General features: G+C 50.2%; 2 protein-coding genes across 3 annotated transcripts in view; one reads left to right on the top strand and one right to left on the bottom strand.

Annotated features, from left to right (window-relative positions):
* Positions 1–625: 625 nt before the first annotated feature.
* Positions 626–20,446, top strand: TMEM134 (transmembrane protein 134). 2 transcript variants are annotated; one of them, XM_066587908.1, is made up of 8 exons: positions 626–773; positions 5,652–5,796; positions 9,428–9,480; positions 11,754–11,843; positions 17,071–17,147; positions 17,226–17,270; positions 17,357–17,410; positions 19,324–20,446. In XM_066587908.1, the coding sequence occupies exons 2-8, from the start codon at positions 5,677–5,679 to the stop codon at positions 19,404–19,406; spliced, it is 522 nt and encodes a 173-aa protein (XP_066444005.1). In that variant the 5' UTR covers positions 626–773; positions 5,652–5,676; the 3' UTR covers positions 19,407–20,446. The 2 variants fall into 2 exon arrangements, with proteins under 2 accessions (XP_066444005.1, XP_066444006.1); XM_066587909.1 differs by lacking the exon at positions 626–773 and adding an exon at positions 800–929.
* Positions 19,771–24,070, bottom strand: part of LOC136588568 (calcium-binding protein 2-like) — a 28,259-nt gene continuing 23,959 nt past the window's right edge. The window contains exons 4-6 of the mRNA XM_066587907.1: positions 23,268–23,377; positions 21,996–22,143; positions 19,771–19,799 (exon numbers count right to left, since the gene is read on the bottom strand). Of these exons, the coding sequence (XP_066444004.1) occupies positions 19,771–19,799; positions 21,996–22,143; positions 23,268–23,377 (287 nt within the window). The remainder of the gene's footprint in view (positions 19,800–21,995; positions 22,144–23,267; positions 23,378–24,070) is intronic.

Raw genomic sequence — 24,070 nt, 5'->3', positions numbered from 1 at the left:
GCTGGCGGCCATTTTGTAGCGCTGAAGTAATGTAAACAGAAGCCGGGCGGCAGGCATATTAACACATTCTGCCGCAGTTCTCCAGCGCGGCCGATTCACCCAATCAGCTGGCTGGAATCGGCACATGTGACTACACAGCGTGCACGCGGATTGCCTGCAGCAGCCGTGTGCACTACACAGTACAGTTAAGCAGCCGTGTACTACACACTACACTTAAGCAGCACGGGGTTAGGGTTTAGGGTTAGGTTTACGGTTAGGTTTAGGGTTAGTGTTTAGGGTTAGGGTTGGGGTTAGGGTTAAGCTTTAGGGTTAAGGTTTAGGGTTAGTGTTTAGGGTTAGGTTTAGGGTTGGGGTTAGGGTTAGGTTTAGTTAACCCTAAACCTAACCCCGTGCTGCTTAAGTGGAGTGTGTAGTACACGGCTGCTTAACTGTACTGTGTAGTGCACACGGCTGCTGCAGGCAATCCGCGTGCACGCTGTGTAGTCACATGTGCCGATTCCAGCCAGCTGATTGGGTGAATCGGCCGCGCTGGAGAACTGCGGCAGAATGTGTTAATATGCAGAGCGCTGTAGGATTGTTGGCTGGGGGGCGGTATGACTGGGCGGGGCTACACGGGAAGCGTCTTTATCAACTAAAGTGCGTCACTCCGGCCGGCTGAGGGGCAGTCACGTGACCCACAGAGGGCGGGGCGTGCTGAGAGGAAGGAACTTGTGAGGGGTCTTGTAATGTAAGCGGGCAGACCCCCGCAGTGTGAGGAGGCGGCCGGCAGACAGGTGGGTGTAGTGGCGGCGGCCTCTGTTCGCCCTCGCGAGGCACCCTGGTGTTGTGTAGTCACGGCGGTTGTCCTGGGGGCCCGTGTAGTACATCCGTCTCACCGTAGGGGGCAGCCGGGTCACAGATGGGTTACAGCGCCCCCTCACCTGTACCTGGTATGTTGCTGTACTTTCTGTACACACGACGTTCATATGTCTGTGGCAAACAGAAACGCACGATTCTAAATGATGTCTGTGACCGCGGCCGGCGAACCATCCGAATATCACAGCGGGTTCTGTCTGTGACCGCGGCCGGCGAACCATCCGGATATCACAGCGGGTTCTGTCTGTGACCGCGGCCGGCGAACCATCCGGATATCACAGCGGGTTCTGTCTGTGACCGCGGCGCATGAACCATCCGAATATCACAGTGTGTTCTGTCTGTGACCGCGGCGCACGAACCATCCAGATATCACAGCGGGTTCTGTCTGTGACCGCGGCCGGCGAACCATCCGGATATCACAGCGGGTTCTGTCTGTGACCGCGGCCGGCGAACCATCCGGATATCACAGCGGGTTCTGTCTGTGACCGCGGCGCACGAACCATCCGGATATCACAGCGGGTTCTGTCTGTGACCGCGGCCGGCGAACCATCCGGATCCCGCGGCGGGTTCTGTCTGTGATCGCGGTGCACGAACCATCCGGATCCCGCGGCAGGTTCTGTCTGTGACCGCGGCGCATGAACCATCCGACTATCACAGCGGGTTCTGTCTGTGACCGCGGCGCACGAACCATCCGGATCCCACGGCGGGTTCTGTCTGTGACCGCGACCGGCGAACCATCCAGATATCACAGCAGGTTCTGCCTGTGACTGCGGCCGGCGAACCATCCGGATCCCACGGCGGGTTCTGTCTGTGACCGCGGCCGGCAAACTATCCGGATCCCGCGGCGGGTTCTGTCTGTGACCGCGGCCGGCGACCTATCCGGATCCCGCGGCGGGTTCTGTCTGTGACCGCGGCCGGCGACCTATCCGGATCCCGCGGCGGGTTCTGTCTGTGACCGCGGCCGGCGACCTATCCGGATCCCGCGGCGGGTTCTGTCTGTGACCGCGGCCGGCGACCTATCCGGATCCCGCGGCGGGTTCTGTCTGTGACCGCGGCCGGCGACCTATCCGGATCCCGCGGCGGGTTCTGTCTGTGACCGCGGCCGGCGACCTATCCGGATCCCGCGGCGGGTTCTGTCTGTGACCGCGGCCGGCGACCTATCCGGATCCCGCGGCGGGTTCTGTCTGTGACCGCGGCCGGCGACCTATCCGGATCCCGCGGCGGGTTCTGTCTGTGACCGCGGCCGGCGACCTATCCGGATCCCGCGGCGGGTTCTGTCTGTGACCGCGGCCGGCGACCTATCCGGATCCCGCGGCGGGTTCTGTCTGTGACCGCGGCCGGCGACCTATCCGGATCCCGCGGCGGGTTCTGTCTGTGACCGCGGCCGGCGACCTATCCGGATCCCGCGGCGGGTTCTGTCTGTGACCGCGGCCGGCGACCTATCCGGATCCCGCGGCGGGTTCTGTCTGTGACCGCGGCCGGCGACCTATCCGGATCCCGCGGCGGGTTCTGTCTGTGACCGCGGCCGGCGACCTATCCGGATCCCGCGGCGGGTTCTGTCTGTGACCGCGGCCGGCGACCTATCCGGATCCCGCGGCGGGTTCTGTCTGTGACCGCGGCCGGCGACCTATCCGGATCCCGCGGCGGGTTCTGTCTGTGACCGCGGCCGGCGACCTATCCGGATCCCGCGGCGGGTTCTGTCTGTGACCGCGGCCGGCGACCTATCCGGATCCCGCGGCGGGTTCTGTCTGTGACCGCGGCCGGCGACCTATCCGGATCCCGCGGCGGGTTCTGTCTGTGACCGCGGCCGGCGACCTATCCGGATCCCGCGGCGGGTTCTGTCTGTGACCGCGGCCGGCGACCTATCCGGATCCCGCGGCGGGTTCTGTCTGTGACCGCGGCCGGCGACCTATCCGGATCCCGCGGCGGGTTCTGTCTGTGACCGCGGCCGGCGACCTATCCGGATCCCGCGGCGGGTTCTGTCTGTGACCGCGGCCGGCGACCTATCCGGATCCCGCGGCGGGTTCTGTCTGTGACCGCGGCCGGCGACCTATCCGGATCCCGCGGCGGGTTCTGTCTGTGACCGCGGCCGGCGACCTATCCGGATCCCGCGGCGGGTTCTGTCTGTGACCGCGGCCGGCGACCTATCCGGATCCCGCGGCGGGTTCTGTCTGTGACCGCGGCCGGCGACCTATCCGGATCCCGCGGCGGGTTCTGTCTGTGACCGCGGCCGGCGACCTATCCGGATCCCGCGGCGGGTTCTGTCTGTGACCGCGGCCGGCGACCTATCCGGATCCCGCGGCGGGTTCTGTCTGTGACCGCGGCCGGCGACCTATCCGGATCCCGCGGCGGGTTCTGTCTGTGACCGCGGCCGGCGACCTATCCGGATCCCGCGGCGGGTTCTGTCTGTGACCGCGGCCGGCGACCTATCCGGATCCCGCGGCGGGTTCTGTCTGTGACCGCGGCCGGCGACCTATCCGGATCCCGCGGCGGGTTCTGTCTGTGACCGCGGCCGGCGACCTATCCGGATCCCGCGGCGGGTTCTGTCTGTGACCGCGGCCGGCGACCTATCCGGATCCCGCGGCGGGTTCTGTCTGTGACCGCGGCCGGCGACCTATCCGGATCCCGCGGCGGGTTCTGTCTGTGACCGCGGCCGGCGACCTATCCGGATCCCGCGGCGGGTTCTGTCTGTGACCGCGGCCGGCGACCTATCCGGATCCCGCGGCGGGTTCTGTCTGTGACCGCGGCCGGCGACCTATCCGGATCCCGCGGCGGGTTCTGTCTGTGACCGCGGCCGGCGACCTATCCGGATCCTGTGGCGGGTTCTGTCTGTGACCGCGGCGCATGAACCATCCCAGATCCAGCGAACAATCCGGATCCCGCGGCGGGTTCTGTCTGTGACCGCGGCCGGCGACCTATCCGGATCCCGCGGCGGGTTCTGTCTGACCGCGGCCGGCGAACTATCCGGATCCTGTGGCGGGTTCTGTCTGTGACCGCGGCGCATGAACCATCCCAGATCCAGCGAACAATCCGGATCCCGCGGCGGGTTCTGTCTGTGACCGCGGCCGTCGACCTATCCGGATCCCGCGGCGGGTTCTGTCTGACCGCGGCCGGCGAACTATCCGGATCCTGTGGCGGGTTCTATCTGTGACCGCGGCGCATGAACCATCCCAGATCCAGCGAACAATCCGGATCCCGCGGTGGGTTCTGTCTGTGACCGCGGTGCACGAACGTCCGGATCCCGCGGCGGGTTCTGTCTGTGACTGCGGTGCACGAACGTCCGGATCCCACAGCGGGGTCTGTCTGTGACCGTGGCCGGCGACCTGCGGACCCGTCATTTCTCTACCACGGACGCTCGCCATTAGTCATGCGCACTACAGAAAGTTTACTTGTATTTCCCGCGACGTCGCCAGGCGTAATGTTAGCTGCGGGTCGAACAGCTGCCATCGTCTTCAATGGAGGCCGTCCGCATGGCGTCCAAAACAGGATAGAGTGCGCTGCCATCTTCTTTTTTCCTCCACTCGGGGGATACGCAATTCATATCTGCAAGTGTGACGGAAACATGAGAGCATCATTCAGTGTGCCCCGTGTGCCGCGGACTCCGCAGTGGTAATCTGTTGGCATGCAGCCGTCGCCGTCTGATAGGTGCCCGATGGGTTCTCCTTCCAGCAGTATGATGCAGCGTCACGCATTTGTTTGCACATCACGCTCCCATTTACGCGCCGCCGTTGACTTCTATGGGAACCTTTAGTGCGCAAATACAAAGAAAAATACAGCGCACTGCGTTTTTTGTTTTTTATACGCCATCCCTGACTTGGCCGCGGCCCCCCACGTGCTGCACACCCAGTTTAGTACATCCTTCTGTATCACACATAGGTGCCGGTCCTTTCTAAGGAATCCCCCTGGTATAGGTGGAGTCACACATTGCAGATCCGCCGGTTACAGTACAGGTACGACGGCTGGTTACAGTACAGGTACGATGGCACGTCCACCAGTTACAGTACAGGTACGGCCGCCGGTTACAGTACAGGTACGACGGCTGGTTACAGTACAGGTACGACGGCACGGCCGCCGGTTACAGTACAGGTACGGCCGCCGGTTACAGTACAGGTACGGCCGCTGGTTACAGTACAGGTACGGCCGCCGGTTACAGTACAGGCACGGAGGCACGGCCCGCCGGTTGCAGTACAGGCACGGCCCGCCGGTTGCAGTACAGGCACGGCCCGCCGGTTGCAGTACAGGCGAGCATCCATAGAGGGTGAAAGCAAACCTAGAGTTCCCTGGGAATCCCTCAATACATAACATCACAGAACACGTCCACCCTGAGCTGGACCGCCGTACACAAGCGGAGACGGCCCTCGCTGCTGATTGTGAGGCTAACGCAGCGGTTCCCATCTCACAATACTGTGGAGATCCTAAGAACCTGCCCTGTTGTGAGGACTGGAGGTTGGGAACCGCTGGACTGTCCTTTGTACCGCTGACTAGAGGGGAATGCGGTAAGAAGACGTAAACGGCCGCATTGAAAGGCGTGTGTTTTGTGAATTTTCCGCCATGCTCATGAGTACAAATTGCATATAGAGGAAGAAAAATCCCAGCATGCAGTGCGTCTCCTCCTCTCCCACTCCAGCGTGGGACACCTCTCCCCAATGTCCATATGCTCTCATTGGGGTTGTGACCAGGGTGTGTCTCCATGAGCCCCCTAGTGGTGGGATGATGTAGTCAAGTATCTTGAAGCCTCTGCCAGCTGCTCATTGTCCACAATCATGGTGGGATTAATGCAGACCTCCATCTTACAGGTCAAACCGCTCGTCCGAGGATTTCATGGGGAACTTCACCATTGATGATGCGTTTGAGATGTCTATGGAAGATGCCGGACCCAGATTCGGGGCGCTGCACTTTAGCGGGGATAACGAGACTCAGCAGAACCGCCACAAGTACAAGGTAGGTTTTCTGTCAGTAACCACATGCACATGGCTGGTGACTCCCCCGAACCCCATGAAGCCGGCCCATGGGTGCAGTGTAGTATATAGCGTTGCCTACCTACCTGGATGGACTGTCTCCACCAGAACAAGAGCCGCTGTTGGTGAGTGGCTTTCCACTCTGTTCCCCCTCTCTGATGTCTAGAGATGTACTCCTTCCAGAGTTTTTAAGGAATTGTCCAAGATCTTTGGTTTTTATAACACCCAGCTCCCCCTGCCATAAATCAAGAACTAGTCAGATACTTGCCCCTCCCTGTGACATCACAGGCCGCTGCAGCCAATGACAGGGCTCGGCAATTGTCATTGGCTGCAGCAGCCTGTTATGTCCTGTATACCGGCGGCCTGTAAACAAACAGTGGGAGCGAGCAGCATTTTGGGAGAGGTGAGAATATGACTGTTATTTTACGGCAGGGGGAGCAGATTTGTGACAATCGCTTTACGGAAACCCTACGCAGACTAATGAAAACCCACGACTTCAACCATAATGAACGTTCATCAAGTGAAATGGAAGAACCAACAATAGTTTTGTGTGACCAACGGGATGCTGTTATTATTTGGGAAGAAGCCACCCGTGTGACATTTTGTCCAATGGTTGCTAGTAGATGACTGTATGTGGCCCCCCCGGCCAATACATGGACCTCCAGCAATCCATCTGCCGTCACCTGTCCGGAGCGGTGGGGCATGTATGGGCACTTGGAAGAGCTGCCGCTGACCCCCGAGCCGAGGACTGAAACTCTAAACATATTTTGGACAATAGAATTTGGTTAACATTTAGGGGTCGGCCAACTGTTCAGTGTGTTCGGTTGTTCCTGAACCCCTAAAGTAGCAGAAAATTCTCTAAGAACTGCAAGTATTAGTCCTCTCTTTTTATTAAAGGGGTTTTCCAGGGAAATACTATTGATGACCTATCCTGATCGACCGATCAACCATTGATGACCTATCAGCTGAGGAAGCCTCCACGCCAACCTTTGTATAGTGGCAGGTGCTTGTAACTGCAGGCACAGCTCTTATTGAAATCAATGGGAGCCGTGCCTGTGCTGGCCACTACACAGAGGCTTCCACTCCGTCCTCTGTATACTTGCAGCGCTGACACCTTGCGCCTGCTCAGCTGATCGGTCACGGTCCCAAGCGACAGACTCCAGGCGATCAACTATTGATGACCTATCCTGATGATAGGTAATCAATAGTGTTCTCGCTGGAAAACCCCTTTAAAGTTTAATGGGCTTGTCTGCATTGTGAAAAGGCAGCCTTAAGGGCTCATGTCCACGGGGAAAATATGATTTAGGATCCGCAGCGGATTACCTGCACGCGGATCCGCACCCCATAGGGATGCATTGACCACCCGCGGGTAGATAAATACCCGCGGATGGTCAATAAAAGAGATTTAAAAAAAAATGGAGCATGAAAAATCTGGACCATGCTCCATTTTCGTGCGGGTCTCCCGCGGGGACGGCTCCCGCGGGCTTCTATTGAAGCCTATGGAAGCCGTCCGGATCCGCGGGAGACCTAAAATAGGAATTTAAAAGAATTTACTCACCCGTAGCGGGCCGGGAAGGTCTTCTCTTCCTCACGGCCGCATCTCCCTTGCTTCGGCTCGGCGGATGTGCCCGGCGCATGCGCGCGGCACGTCGGCGACGTGCCGCCGGCGTGACGAATTCATCCGCCGGCCGAAGAAAGAAGATCCGGCTGCGACGCAGAGAAGAAACGGAGCGGATGGGAGGTGAGTTTATTCTCATTTATTCTTATTTTCAGCGCTCATGTCCGCGGGGCAGGAGGGACCCGCTGCAGATTCTACATGGAGAATCCGTAGCGGGCCCGATTTTCCCCGTGGACATGAGGCCTAAGGGTGTAAAATAAGAAAACGGCCGATACTCGCTGCTCCCTGCTTGTCCACTGGCTCCGGCCTCCCTGCTGACGTTTACTTCGGGGGCTGCTGTTTACAAACAAGCGGTTGCAGCCAATGACAGCACTCAACGATTATCCCTAAGAGCTGTCATTGGATGGAGGTTTACTGACTACAGCCTGTATACATACAACAACACAGCGGAGACTGGAGTCGCTGGCGGGGAGTATCCAGTGTTTTACGCCGTAGGATATCCCTTTAAGCCCTCACTTCGCCTGCGGATTTTAGCATGCATAAATACACTGCGTTTGTGTGCACGCCAAAAAAATACGTAAAAGGATTCGTTGATTTGCTGTGCAGATATGCAGATTCTTCTATGTATTTACTGCATCTTTGCATCGGGCCATCAATGGCCTATTGTAATACGTGACGTGTCCTTTTTTGGTGTGTATTTATTTTTATTTTTTGCACAGTTGAACATCATGACATAATACGCACGTGGGTTCTATTCACTGCATATTACACACATAAAAATAAGCAAGCTCCTAGGCTGCCCTTCTCTAAACGTTAATAACGCGATCCGGTCAGTTACTTTATTCAGCGGTATGGCCCTGCGCCATTTCTATATAAGTCAGAGCTGCAGTTTCTGCAAGGTCCGGATTATTCATGAGGCATCGCTTGCCCGGCCCACCCTTCGTAACCCCTCCAGCTGGGTGTTTCTGAAGTCGGGTGTGCAGGGAGACGCAAGAAAACTAACTGAAATTCCCCAATAAGTGATGACCCCTGACCTCGGTGCCTGTCGCTAACTTACGCTGCCCCCAAAGGGAGCCATACAGTACCCCACAGTTTCCTATAAACCTGGTCTTTGTATGCTGTAAAGATCTCCTGGGCTTGGCCCGCTGAAGGGCGGTGGGGCTGGGACGCCTTGCCTGGTTCAGCATGTATGTGGGGGCGTATGGACTGTTGGGGTGGGGTTTATGTTCACTTTGCAACCAGTGGAGCAGGTAAGTGCAAGAGTGCAGGCATATATTAACCCCTTGACGTTGTGCCCATGTAACACGCTGGTAAAGTACATACATTAAAGGCTGCATCGGTGAACGTTCGCTCCACCTTAAAGGGGTATTCCGGTTACATAAAGTTGCTGTTAAATGAATCAAAAGTTATTTAAGTCTGCACTGTGGTCCAGCTTTGGATTTTCTGCCTGCAGCTCTATAAATCATCGCCTTCTCCGGCACTTCAGAAGTGTTTATTCCCCGGTTGCCCTGGTTACGTCCTGTAGACATTCCAGCTCTAAGGGTCTGACTTGCTTAGTAGGAAAAAAACAGGGACAGCTTTCCCCTTCCACTCCCGGGACCAGATTGCTGACCAATACGAGGGCAGCACTTAGCGGGTACACGCACAGGAAAAGAAACAGAGTAGGAAATTGTGCAAGATGTTGTTTCAGGCTGCATATCAGCAGGGATGTAGAGGCCATCTTGGAAAATAGTGCTGCAAGTAAATCAGAAACTCAGGGCAAGATAAGAAGGTAAGGGCTGCCCGATTTCTACCCATAACCGGCTGCGGCGCAAATTTTTGAAAATTTACTTCCAACCGGATTACTGCTTTAAGCTTACTGCCCTCAATCAAACCGTATGCTTGTTGCCTAGAGTCTATTAACGGTATATTTCAATAGTAAGTATTTTGAGGATGAAATGTGTCGTACTTCACAAATTCTCTCGCGTTGTTTGAACTATATTGACCTTTTTCCTAGAACTTGGAGAATGATGAAGAAACTGAAGATGTGAAAATTAAAGATGTAGAAAGGTATGGAACATTTCCTCATGTAGTGAAAAGCCTTTACAGGGAGTCTGTCAGCTGGAACTCACCGTCCATTCTGCCGGCATGATGTTATAGAGCCGGAGGAGCCGAGCGGATACATATATAGTTTATGGGGAAAGAGTCAGTAGAACTTATTCATTTATATAGATCTGCTTATTCTGAGCTGAAGAGTCCAGTGGGCGGAGCCTTATCTAAATGCAGTCATGCATAAATGTCAACCGAAGTAACCCTATTACTAAGACACAGTTTTGAGCATAGTTTTAAGTATTCCCTCACAGATGCCTGCAGACGGCAGCAATGTTCATGGGGGCTGGGAAAAGTTAAAGGGAGCCTGCCAGCCTTTTATCAGTGTGGCTAATACCAGCAGTACAGTTATGTAGCATCACTCTTTCCCTCACTGTTTTGCTGTGACCACGGCTAAAAGCACCCCTGAGGATACTGGCGCATGTGCGGAGAACCTCTGCTGGTCTGCCCACAAACAGCACAGATCATCCGCGCCAATATCTGACCTCGCATCGCAGGCACGGGATTTCACCTGCGTCGTCCCCATCAACAGGAGACTGGCGGGGTGGGCCTTCCGGCTATTTGCGCAGCTAGTGGAGATGCATGCTACATGGGACATTTTCAAAGTTCAGATACTCAGGTGTGCTTATAGCCTCAATCATAGCAACAACTGTGTTGGAAAAAGGGATGCTACATAATTGTACTGCTGCTATTAGTTTACATTGATAAAAAGTACCATAAATTGACCCAAACATTGTGTACTCCTCACTTGCCCCCCAAAAAGTCTTGTCCTGTAAAAAAAAAAAAATTAGTTCTTTAGGGACAAAATTGCATCAAATCTTAGTGTTAAGTAATCTGCTCCTTTATCGGGGCGTGTTCACACGTTATGCAAATTTATTGTGGAATTTCCGCAGTGGATCCACAACAGGAATTCGGGTTAGAGTTGGGCCTCCCTCACACATGCGTTGTGGTAAGCGCTGCAATTTAAATCGTGACGCTTTGCCGCATTTTGCTTTCGTTTTCGGCCTCAGCGATGCCGGCTTTTAGCACTAAACGCTCAAAAATAGAAGAGACACCGATATCAGCGCTGCGATCGGGGCGGCTCTTATTGAAAACAATAGGAGGGTTATACTGTGATTAGTGCGGTGCTGAAAGCGTCTGCGTGAGGGAGGTCTTACAGTACAGGTACAGCAGAAAATCCACAGCCGTTTCCTCTACAGGTGAGCAGGATTTGCTTTAATGCCAATCACTTGAATGGTAAATGTTTCCGCAGCAGAAATGTTTCCTGTTAAAGTAAAGAGATCCTGTTCACATATAGAGAGGAAAAACGGCCGCAGATTTTCTGCTGTAACCGTACGGTAAGTCTAACCTGCAGACATTCCATAACACATCTGCAGTATTTCCACAATGTGAATGCACCCTAAGGCTGGGTTCACACGGGGCGCATTTGCCGCAGACATTCCGTCCGGAATTTTGCCGCGGCAAATCCGCCTGCGGCCTCTAATCCCGGGATTAGCCAGCCATGTGGACGAGATTTCTGAGAAATCTCGTCCACACGGGATGGCAAATCCGCCACAGCAAAGCAGGCAGAAGCCGGCACTGCTGCGTGGATCAGCCGGCCACAGCATGCTCATTCTTTTTCTTCCTCTGCTGCGGCCGCGCTCTCCTCTATGGGAGCGTCGGCCGCAGCAGAAGAGTGAGCGGCTGGGCCGCTTCAAAACCCGCAGTCCCGGCGGAAATCTTGCGGGTTTTCGCTGCGGCCAAACCGCAAGATTTCCGCCGGGATTCCGCTGTGTGGAAACCCAAGCTTAGAGGGTTTCTGACCGAGTACTGTTGGTGGCACCCCCTCTGATCGGTGATGTGAAGAACAGGAGGAGCTGCAGTACCACACTGGACCACTACGGGGAGTGACAGTGTTTTGGATCTTCTGTCCAGCTGTAGCCCTTTCACATTAGTCGATTGGCGGGAGTGCTAAGGTCTCTGCCAGTCTGCTGTGGATTATCTATCCCCGTAGGTCATTGATAGTTTTGGAACCTGAACACCCCTTTAAGGTTTTCTGAATTAATAGAAGAGAGTTCTTCATTTGGCTCCCAAGGAGTCTGAATCCTCATTCCTTAAGAACTCTGAATGGAAAACCCCCAAGAAGATGATGCCTTGATAGTTTGTGTGCCCCCTGTGACTTATAGAGGGCATCCTCGTAGGTTGGCGCAGTTGTGCCGCCTCTGTACAATGACACTTATCCCTTCTACTTGTAGGAATCTTCCGCCGCTCTCCTCTCGCAGCTCCCAGTGTTCCTTCAGCACCATTAGCAACAGCACCCAGTTGTCCACACACGAATGCTTCAGGTAAGTGCGGGGTCATCCATACACACAGTGTTATCTGCTCTGAAAGCAGTTCTCCCAAGAGGATAGCTCTATTCCATCCGCCTGCCCTTCTAGGACGTGCTTTATTAACCAGGGAGGTGAACCACTGAAAGGGGTATCTTTCCCTCTGGCTGACCCTCCCGTGTAAGGTAAGTATAATGTATGGGCAGCTGTTCCCATCATAGGCCAGACTTGCAATCTGTTTAAAGATACATTTTTTTTTTTTTTCCCCCATGAGACAACCACTTAGAAGCCTCTCACATCTACATGTCCTTACGTATAGCAGTGGCCCAATATATAAGGAAAGGAGCCATTAAATAAGTGGTACCTTGTAGTAGAATACCAAACAATAATGTAATGCCACCAGATGATCTGCGGTATCACAAGTGGTATGAAGTCAAATCATTGCCTTATACCGGACTCCATTAATGACACCAGGCATGTCAGCCCTCTTACAATGGAACAACGCCAGCCCTACTTCACACCACTTACCTTCTCCATGCTACTGCCACTTATCGTTGTGGTTGGCTTGTGCCATCCTAAAACGTAATGCTGTTGGGAGCCTCATCAGTGAAGGTAAATGCCACATAAAGGGGCACGTATGATTGTTGTTGGCGCGTGGCTCTAGTAAAAGCTGCTGCTTGAGGTTTTCTCCCTCCACCAACAATCGTTGTCATAGAAATTCCTATCAGATATTGCTGTACAACTTTTCATGCCATTGGTTCTTCAGGCTGGTTTGAAAAGTTACCCAGATTGTCTGGTTAGGAAAACCCATTTCTAAATGCCCTTAGGGAATTCTATGCGAATTGAGAGGACTGTCCACAGTTGAAGGCCCCCATCTATTAGCCATAGTTAATGAAGGTCAAATAAAGAGTGTCTCTGGAGGAACCCATGTGTCTATATTAGGGTGCTTACACATGGGTGAGCGAGATAGCAGGCCGAGAAACCCCATATCGCGCTCGCCAACGTGCGTTTTCACAACTTGTGAGGAGTTGTTCGGGCAGAAACGCCTCCCATCACTTCAGTAAAGTAGCGATCCTCCGGTGCAGCTTTCAGCCGCGTTGGATGATCGGCAAGTGTTTCCATTGTTTTTAAAGGGAAACATCGCATCGCACGCACGTGCAACTCGCACGCCCTACAATGTGTTTTACTGTCCAATTGAAAACAGGGGGCGACGCATGTAGCTTATATATATATATATGACTCCATTTAAAAGAATGGGGTTCCTACTCGTACGCAACGCACAATTCTTATGCGAGTTTCTCGGCCGTGTAAAACCACCCTTACATAGCCCAATGGGAACCGTTTAATGTTTCACTTTTGTGTTGGCCATGCAGGGAAATTGCTGTCAGATTCCTTCACGGATTAGTTCATCATTAGGATGTTGAGGGGCCCTTCTAATACAAGGGGATTGTCCAATGAAAATGGACCCTTTTTGTAATAAAGTCGGCCCGGCAACCTACAGATCAGCGAGGTCCCATTCACTTCAATGATAATGATGTGTGCAATACAAAGCCGGGTCACTGCAGTGGGACTGAAGCTGCCTGCTTCCACTCCAGTCAATAGCACACAGCTGATAGCTGAGGTCCCAAGCGGTGGACCCCATGGATCTGCTATAACTGGCCTATCCTGAGGGTACGCCTTTAATAGTGCACAGATGGACAACTAGGGACGCTGCGACCAGACATAGAATTTCCCTGCTGCAGCCATTGCAAATGTAATTGTACAAATTAAGGCCAGATTATGAATAAATGGACTTTGTCCTCCAGAGCAGAACCTGCTGATACCGAGCTGCTCTCTGCTTTGGTTTATAGAAGGGAGTTCCTAGCGGGATGGGATTTCTTTCTTAACCCCTTAGCGACCACTCTATACGTCTTGACGGCGGCCGTTAAGGGGCTTTAATCTTCAGGGCCATCAAAAGACTGTACGCGGGTCTTCCATGCTGAGCTGTTGGATGACAGCCGGGCACTTGCTCTAATAGCGGGAACCAAAGAAATCTTCGATTCCCAAGGCTGACGGAGGGGGCTCCCTCTGTCACCCATGTCCAAAATAGCTAATCTTGCCTTGCAAAAAAGCGGAATGGAAAGTGATCAAAATGTTGCGTGGTTTTAAAATGTCCTATAAATATATGTTCAATTCAATTTCCATAGAAGATATATTTTATAGAAAACTTCAAAACTTTCTCAAATTCTTATAATAGGAAATATGCAACAAATTTGGCGCAGTGCCCTGCAGACTTACACTTCAGTAATGTTTGTGTCCTGTGAAATTGTTTTCCAATAAATATATTTTGCTCTATCTTAATGGCTTGATTAGTTTATAATTGGTCATGAAAAGCTGGAGGTTACCATTTTATCACCATGAGTCATATATGAAGGCATCGAGGAAAATTATGGAGTCAGAGGAAATGGATTTGCTTACTGACTCCACAGCCCTGTTCCTATTCCCTGTAATGAGTTCTCTTCCCCGGCTGCATTAAGGATGATGATGGGGTTTGTGGATGGTCATTTTACCCCTTCCCACATGACCATCTGCAGTGATAGTCCTATGATTGATGGCCACTGCTTTGTGGAAGTGGCCAAAACTGGAGAAAACACATGAGATGTCGCAATCAATGGTGATTGCTGTATCCGTAAAAGGAGGAGAAGAGCTGCCTGTCTGTTCATCGGCCCCAGTTTAATGATTAGATGAGACAGCCGAGGGCCCCGCTGCTATTCTGAGATTAAAAGGGTTGTCCACTTTTTATGTTTAATCGGTTTTTATTAAAGTTTGCGTATATAGCAAAATAAACTAAATCATAGCAAGTAGATCTCGCAGGACCGTATACATTGTATGAAACATTTAACCAATTGCCTAATCTATGGATCTGGCTTACTAAGGTTATTATCATGAAATACATAACTCTACATCCATGTTGTCAAACCAAAAGGAGGTAATATCTTAGTTACAACTTTTAACACAACCAAACTGAACCCTATATAGGGTTAATATTGATAGCGTAGTAGAAGGGAATTTAACAGAGAAGAGAAGGGAAAAGAAAAAAGAAGGGGGGGGGGGGTTCACAGATACATACCAAAGGAGTAAATTGGGGGGTGGGGGTGTGCCCTGAGGTATGACTAATGGCATGAGGTTTAGGTTAACAAGGCCTGAAAATCGGAGGTGTTTTGAAACTCTCGCCAAGGGCTCCACATAGCTATAAAGTTGTCTGGGAGGTCTGACTCCTCAGATAGCATCTCCTCCATTGACATGATCTCATTCAGTTCCTGCATCCACTCAGGGGTGGTCGGTGTTTGTGGAGTTTTCCACTGTCTGGGGATAATGGCACGTGCTGGGATTAAGAAATGGCGTAAGATCTTTCTTTATTGATGAGCTGGATCCTGGGAGGATGGAGAGCGGGGCAATCTGAGGGACGCTGTAATGGATCGTCTGGTAACTTGAGTAGGTGGAGAACACTATGTTCCAGAATGGTCTCGTCATCCACTTTTTAACTTGTCCGTACATAAACATCACAGTTGCTGGTTGGGTATGAAGAAGGCTGGGGAGTAGAACATGCTGCATGCTGGGAACAGCTGACACATGCCACAATCAGCCAGTTTTGGAGCAGTTTGACAGCTTACATTTGCTGTCAGTCCCCGGAGGCCTGCAGCATGTAAGCCGTTGGAGAAGGGAGATCCCCCTCCAAAACACCACATAGAAGAGGCAAGGAGGAGAATATACGAGCTGCTTCTCCACACACTCTGACCGATGTGATGCTGCAGGTAACAATGTAAAGCCTCCCGCACACAGAGGTTTTTTTTACCGCAATTAGCGACGCACAGGTCGCGGTATAAATCGCGGCGCTTACCGCAACGCCTGTGTGAGGGAGGCCTCACACTGTAGCATCACATCTGCAGGTAATGCTGTATGTCGTCGGCTTACAATAAAACTACTATTTCCCTATTAGATGCCTGATCAGGGTCCATTGAATACCAGGGGTCATATGGCATGTTTGATGGGGTCAAATGACTGACCTCCATTACTGTGGACTCTACCCTTAAAAGTAGGGGAGCAGAAAGTTCAATATATATAAGTTGTATATTGGAAAATTATAAGGTTTCCTATTCTATAATTAAATAAAAACCAGTGGAAACTGAACAACGAGAGGCTTTACTTTTCATGCCGACACCCCTGGCAGCAGATGGCAGCAGCTGGTTGTGCATGTGCACCATCGCTTCATTCTCTTCAGCGGGACCCATTGAAGTGAATGGCGTAGTTGTGTGCCTGTGCGGCCACCTGCCAGCAGTCATCCTGAGCCGATCCGCTGCTGGCGTGTCTGCATGACAGGTAAAAGGTTTGTCTAGGGTCAAGAGGGGTGTCCTCTCTCCTTAAGGACAGCACCCAAAAAGTGTGTGGAGACACCTAGGGGGTGAGTGGGTCGGGGATGGCATCGTCTCTCCCCAAGGAGCGCACCCAGAAAGGGTGTGAGAATACACCAAAAAAGTGAGTTAGAAGCCTTATAAGGCCATGCACATTCCTCTGAGTAATTTATGCAAATAAGGGAGATGGAACAATACCTCTGCAGCGCCACCTATTGGATGGCAGCATTCCTGCAAATCAATGTAAAGTAATGCTGCCGTCCAATAGGTGGCGCTGCAGAGGGTATTGTTCCGTCTCCCCTATTTGCTGGGTTTGTCTAATGACAGACTTTAAGTGTCTGAAAACAAGCCTGGTTGGTTGAATGTGACCTACAGGTGCTGGTCCACCCCTCGCACACTGCGCTAGTAGTAATCACACACTGGCGTGATTTATATAGGTATTCTCTCTCCAAAGCCAGTAGTGTTAACCATTAATATAAATTAGAACATGGCTCGTGTGTTGTGTGAATATCAGCGGCACTTCAATGTAATTCACGGCTGCTGGCGCTTCTCTGTATGTTCCTTACATCCTCTGCGTAATGGGTGTAAGTTATATAAGTGTACCGCACCGTTATATACCCGCACTATAAGAACACATGTTGTGGTATCTTAAAGGCACACGTGTACATTACTCTTTGGCTGTTGGCTGGTTGGACGGTCTCACAAGGTGCTGCTCTCATGTTTGCTGTCTTGTTTCTCTTTTGGTTGGACGGTCTCACAAGGTGCTGCTCTCATGTTTGCTGTCTTGTTTCTCTTTCGGTTGGACGGTCTCACAAGGTGCTGCTCTCATGTTTGCTGTCTTGTTTCTCTTTCAGTTGGACGAGGCATCCTCTTGTACAGAAGAATAAGAAGGTCGTTCTCTCTTCTTTTCTCCTCCTCCTTCTCGGCTTGGGTGAGCCTTATTATTTTTCTTGCCCCTTGTCTTCCTGTAGATGGCCGGGCTGCTAACCCCTTTTTTTCCCCTCTCCAGTATTTGTGTTCGTCGGGGTGGGACTACAAGTCAGCCCAACGCCAGGTATGCAGCATTTTCTTGTTTCGGGTCTGTGCGCCTAAACTCTTTCAGAATGACTGACCAATCAGGATTTCCCCTTTTGTCCACAGCCGTCTCCAGTGCCATCTTCTTTGTGCCTGGTCTACTGCTGCTGATTCCAGGAGGTGAGGCATGCTCTTTAGTAGTCCTTATACAAATGGTTGAATGGCAGCATTTACTTTAATGGCCATTTACAGGGGGTGATTATCACTTAGAATGCATTCAAACTAACGCGTTTTGGGCGATAATTGTGTAGTGTATAATGTTCGTTTGCAGTTCGTTATCAATGACTTTCAGCCAGCCTAAAAACATTGCTGGAGCTCTGGCTTCTCGTCCCGTGTAAATGAAGCGAGAAACCCGCGATCCGGCGGTGAACTCTGCCTGTGCACATGCTCCTCACCAGCGCTAACGAGCTTAGCGGTAATGTCAGCGCTCATGTAGTTGTTAACGAACTGTCGGCCCATGTAACTGGAGCTACTGCATTAAAGTGCACATTCCTATTTGCACACCAATTCATAGTCTGTGATTTACACGAGTCACTCTGTAAATATATGTCACTTCTCTTGTACATGATGCCTGTATATTACAGCTGCAGTCACAATTCTGCCGGTTTCAGGGGGGTCTCAACAGCCTTGTGGTTTCCAGCAACAGATCAGCTGAGCCTCTATAATGCGTTGGTCTTCCTATATCGCATTACTGTTCGATGCCTGATGTAAAGGCGGCTTTTAGATAAGGGCTAGCTGTATGCAGGGAATACTGGGAGATGCCAGCTCTGAAGCCTATTAAATCGTGATTGCAGCTCTGGAGTATACTACATGCTAAAACACAGGATAAAACAATGTAATCTATTTACTCAGTGACTCCACCAGCCAAATAGTGCAGCTCTGGAGTGTAAGACCGGGTGTAACTAAACCAATGCGAATCATCGGCCTATAGCCCTGCTACCGACACAGCACAAAGATCTGGCCAGTAGGCTTCAAAAGGTTATACTCTGCATAGTGGAATAGTCTTTATGCCCTTTTATAGTATTGGACCTCTATATTCCAACATACAAGCAAATGGCCATATATGGGAGCAATTTTGAAGGCCTTTGACTTTGGGCTCAGCTTGAAAAAGTGTGTATGATCTCTATGTTGTGCACCTACCTCTCAGATATGTGCTAGTAGTTGGTTTTCAGTTCCCTTCCTGTTTCCGGGCACTGATCAGAGATGTCTCCTATCTTCCCTCCTGTATATGGTCAGTGGGCCATTAGGTGAGTGCCTATGTTGTGACCACTACATTATAGGCCCACATAAACATGGAGGAGTGAGTGGGCTTATATGTGGACGATGTGCTACTCGACCTTGCTGATCCCATGCCCTCACTGGAAGTGGCATGTTACTTAATAGAACAGTTTGGAAGCGTATTCGGCCTTAAGACCAGTGGGATGAAGTCCATTGTCATGCTCCTTGACTCTTTCCTCCCCATGAGCTCTTATAGATACCTAGGTATCGTAATTAATAGGTACCTCCCTGATTTTTGCCTCCTAATATTACACAACTTGTGTATGCCCCCAACATCTTGTGCCTGGATGACTACTACAGTGTCCTTCTCCGTGGTCTCCCATCCACCCTTCCCTCTTCTGTGCGGCTATTCCCCTGCTTCTCCCTTCACTGGCTACCTACCATCCAGAGAACCCAGTTCAAGATGTTATTGGTGACCTACAAGGCTGTCCCCTAACCTAGTACCCCAATACCTCTCTACGTGTAATCTGCAATCCTTCAAGACCTCCTCCTCTTGCAATCGTCCCCGTGCGTTCTCCATAATCCGAGACTCTGTACTCCCCGCTTCTGAAACCTTCAAAAGCAACCTGAAAACCCTACAATAAACCTACTGCCACCACTTTCTGACCGCCGCTACCCTACGGTCTCCTTTCCTCCCCTTTATTGCATGCAAGCCCCTGTGGACAGGGTTCTCTCTCATATTTTACCGAAGGCCGTGAAGTAATGACCTGCTTTTGGACCGTCTACTAACGAGTTGTTTTCCCCTTTGTTTGCAGTCTACCATGTAATATTTATATACTGCGCTGTGAGGGGCCGACACGGATTCCAGTTTTTCTACCTCCCGTATTTTGACAAGTGACTCAAGCAAAAACTTCTGACCTTCAACACACTGAATGCCAAAAACACTATGGAAACCACTAAAGACTTCCAGGGCAATGGGAATGGACCACTAGAGGGCAGTGCCTCTCTCCATCACTTTCCACCATGGAAGGCCTGAGGGTATCTCTAACCTACGTAGCCAAAATTTCTGTGATACAGTTGAGAATTCAGCTTTTTTTTAATTTAATGAAATGCATATTTTTACATTGTTTAATGGGTTTATAAAGACGTAGAAAGACTTAGCTACAAAAATTGTATGCACTTTATTAGTAGTACTCAGAACGCACAGTCGCTGCAGGAAGAAGAATGTCCAGGTCTGAAGTCACGAGGTTCAGATGGGAATCTTATCTAGATGACAGCATCATGACAAACTCTGAAAAGCAGGAAAGAAGGACGGACATTGTCAGCAGTATTGGAGAAATCAGCAATTCTCAGGGTGCAGAGCATTATGGGTATCTCCATCGGCCATGTGTTGTCTGACTCGGAAAGTCCTCAGTAAAGTTTGCCTGTTACATGTGGATTTCCCCCTGCTCATTCGAAGGGGGTGAAAATCCACGACCGTTTACAACACTTTTTTCACAGCATGTATGTGGATGAGATTTCTTTAAATCAGATCAACAGAAAATTCGTCACATACATGCTATGTGCGGACGAACCGGAAAAGGGGCCTCCAGGAGTCGGAAAAAGGAATTGGCTGCTTTTTCCAAAAATGATGCCACTCCCATTTATCACCTGTGACCGGCACAGCCCACGGGCAAAAATGGCGCTCTTTGGGCGGACAAGCCCTTCAAAGCTAACTCTCCAGCTGTGGTAAAAGTATGGAAACTGGAACATTTAGAGAGATGATGGATTCATCCGCTAATAGCGTGCCGTGGTCCAGAGACGGCACTGTAGGTGCACACAAGTCCCCTCTACTACTGGACCTGTTTTGGATTCTAGGAGCCATGAGTCCTGATTTACTAAATGTCATACTTGTGACTTATTTTTAATTTTTTTTTTATTAAAAAAAAACAAAAATGAGATGTGTTTCTATTAATGCAGCTGTTTTCTTGCACAGGTCACGGCTCTGATCATCACTTATGTCAAATTGTAAAGTTTTATCACAAACTAGTTTAGTTTGTTCAGTCTGGATGGACTGGCCAATCACCACTCTTCTTGCAGGGAAGCTGCAGTTGGCTCCGGGATGATTAGTGATGGCCTGCTGTAACTAGATCTGGTGCCCCCTGGGGGAGGTTGAAGGAAATCCTTTATATCAACATAAGTGTATGAGGGCGTGTTTCTTGTTTGTTTTGTTTTTCTGAACAAGTTGTAATTTTAATGGCACCATTTTGGGAAATTTATTATGTATTTTTTTAAAAATTGAGGGGGTGAAAAAATACAGCAATTCTGTAACATTTTGTTTTTCATTTTTATGTTCACTGTGTGGTATAAAAACTTTATTCTGCGGGTCAGCAAGACTACGGAGACATCGATTTGTTTGGGGTTTTTATATAGTTTTTTTTTTTTTTTTTCTTCTATGTTTTACTACTATGGCACAATAAAAACCTTTTTAAAAAGCATGTTTTTTGTGCGGCAATATTCCAAAAGCCAGAACTTTTTTTTTTTCCTTTAATTTTGCCCGAGTTGCGACAGGGCTTGCTTTTTGTAAGATGAGTTGATGTCTTCATTGGTGCCGTTTTGGGGTACATACAACTTTTTAGTCCTTGAAAGGCAGGATAAACAAAACCAGTTATTCTGGCATTGGTTTTTTGCTTTTAATTTTTTTTATTTTGGCATTTGCCGTGGGTGTGGTAAACCAAGTTTATAGGATGGGTGATTACAGCATAATGACCCAGGAGGGGTTCGGGTTCCTGGAGAACTGGGCTGACTGTTGGTAACAAGCTCTACCGTAGGGACGGGCTGCATCTCAATGGGGAGGGGAAAGCTCTGCTAGGGGAGAAGATGGCTGGAACTCCACATGCAAAATCATCACGTGTTGTAAATCTGTAGTAGATTAACTGTGGAATTCACCTTACACATTGAAATGGGGGAAATCCGCAGCAGAAATTGACGTGATGGGGATTTAAAATTCACTTGCAAGCCCATTTTTTTTAATTTTTTTTTTGCCTCTTAGATCTCCTCCACTTTGCTGGCATTGTAATACACTGCAGACCTTCCACACACAAAGCCACAGCATATGTGAACGTACCCCGCTCCTGACTGATCCAAACCGTAAATTACAATCGATCAGTAGGGTTTGGGGCCTAAACGCTAGGGGATCTTCTCATATGGCGGATTTTCCACAGTGGTAACATCTTCAGCCTTCGGTGCAGAGCCGCAGCAGATTTCACCAGTTGAATGGAAGAAGTGAGATCTGCATCTACATCCACACCAAACAATGCAGACTCGCTACAGATGTTTCCTCAGTGCAAAATTTGCAAGTTTGCTACGTAGGGACTTACCCCGAGTGCTGCATCTTCCGTCATTACTTTTCAATGGGGGGGGTGGGGGTGGGAGGGAGGGGATTAAAGGAAACCTAACTTTGTGTAACAGTTATGACAAGACCTTCTGTAGGATATAGAATAATTACCATCAAAGTCAACTCTTCCATCGCCATTCAAGTCTACATCATGAATAATCTCCTGGACTTCACTCGGATTCAGCGGTTCTCCTAAGAAACTCTGCGCAGCGTCTCGCAGTTCTAGCCCACTAATATGGCCATCCCCATTCACATCAAACTGGAAGACACATGGAAGAGAAAAAAGGTCCATCAGGTGTTAGAACAAAACGGCAGCTCTTCACCGAAACACAGTGCTTGAGATCAGAAGAACATGGCTATTTCCTCCTAGAAACAGCGCCACACTTGTCCACTGGTTATGTCTGGTATTGCAGCATGCGCTGAGGAGGATCAATACCTACCAGATGCAGCCAATAAACAAGAGCGTCTTTCTGATGGAAGCAGTCATGTTTTTATAGTTTCATGTGAACCCAGAAACTGTGCCAGCAGTCCCCCTGTAAAGATTACTGGTAGGAAAGTGCGCCAGTAAACTACAGCACATAGTGACCCCATAAATCATACTGCCAGAAATGTAACCCCCAATAAACCATACACGTAGCACAGTGCCAATCGGCTGCCCCAATAAACCATACTTATAGCACAGTGCCAATCGACCGCCCCCAGTAAACCATACTCCTAGCACAGTGCCAACCGGCTGCCCCCGATACCCACCAATGCAATCCAAATCCCTAATACTGCAAGCCAAGCGCCTTCATGCAGTCAGAAGAAGCTGCAATAAAATTCTACAGCTGCCACCAGGTGGCAACATGAATGGAGAAGTGAATGTGAGCAATGTACATCCCTAAGCTTTCATTAGTGGCGCTGCCAGTGATATTTCATTGAAGAGGTAGGTGCGCCCAGAGCTTCGGCTGACCATCACACTTGCATGAAGTGGATGCAGTTTACACATCGATCTAGTTAATCGCTGCACAATTTTGCAGATAAAGCCAAAGTTTTACCCACAAACGTCTGGCCGTTGGCATTGCCTGGTAATGGCTTTGTGATTGCGCAGGTTGTACTTACCTGCACAATGATGTGACCGTTAACTATCAATCTGTAAACTGGGCCCACTGCACTTGGGCATGGTTCGCGGCTGCCACTCCCTATGTGCATGCTGCAAGAATTGCCTGGTTTCACACGAGTTCGGTTCCCCCATACTCTACATACTGTGCGAAAATCACCACAAACTGAACCCTTTGTTTTGGAGTTCCATAAAGTTTAGGACCCTTTCTTGTAGGTGCAGATAATGTGGTCGTCATTGTATTTGTAAGCAATTAGCTGGTAATAAGATCATAAAGTTCTCACTTCTCTAAATGCGATCTTCAGCTCTCGAACTCCCACCATGTTTTCTGTTTCTGCCAGCATCTTCGGTCCAATCAGTTCCACAAAATCTTCAAAGTCCACACGACCGCCCACTGTAAGCAATCACATGGAGCGATGAAAAACAGCAGATATGGGGAATATTTCTGCAAGATGCACCTGAAGACGTGGGAAAGGCTGCACCAAAATCTGCCTGTATACACGGCGGGCTGCGGAGAGGAAATCTAGATTATCGCATATTGGTGACATGGAAACAGATGAGCTCTCAGTATTAACCCTTTGCAATCCAATTTTGGATTTAGGGTTTCCTAGGGGGCTTTCTCTTTCTGCCATTATACAATGGCGCTGTCTGCTGGCTAGAGCCAGTACTGCGGTATATGACATGCTGGAGAGGCCCCCGACAACAGAGCGTCCAGTAATATACAGTAAGAATACCCTGCCGGACATCTTCTGACATCAGAGCTGTACAGCCTTCAATCAGAATGTCTTCAGATGTCAGTGGATTGGAAAGGGTTAATACGCCATAAACGTTTGTGTTGCGAAAAAGCAAAAACTATAATTCCTCATTAAATGTACCATTTAATAGATCATATAATGTGTGGCAAAACTGTAAAAAATTTCGAAGTGGGGCAAATTTGGAAAAAAGACGCAATTACGCAATTTTTTTTAGGGGTGGCGGATGTTTTTGCGGCCTTCATCGTGCAGTAAAACTGTCATCTTTTATCTGTATGTCTGTAGCATTACGGAGGTCTTTTTTATGTAGTAGTACTTAAAGGGGTTTTCAAGGG

This window comes from Eleutherodactylus coqui, chromosome 13 (genome assembly GCF_035609145.1).
Source record: "Eleutherodactylus coqui strain aEleCoq1 chromosome 13, aEleCoq1.hap1, whole genome shotgun sequence".
Lineage (NCBI taxonomy): Eukaryota > Metazoa > Chordata > Amphibia > Anura > Eleutherodactylidae > Eleutherodactylus > Eleutherodactylus coqui.
The sequence above is the reverse complement of the archived record's forward strand: the minus strand, read 5'-3'. Positions and strand labels throughout refer to the sequence as shown.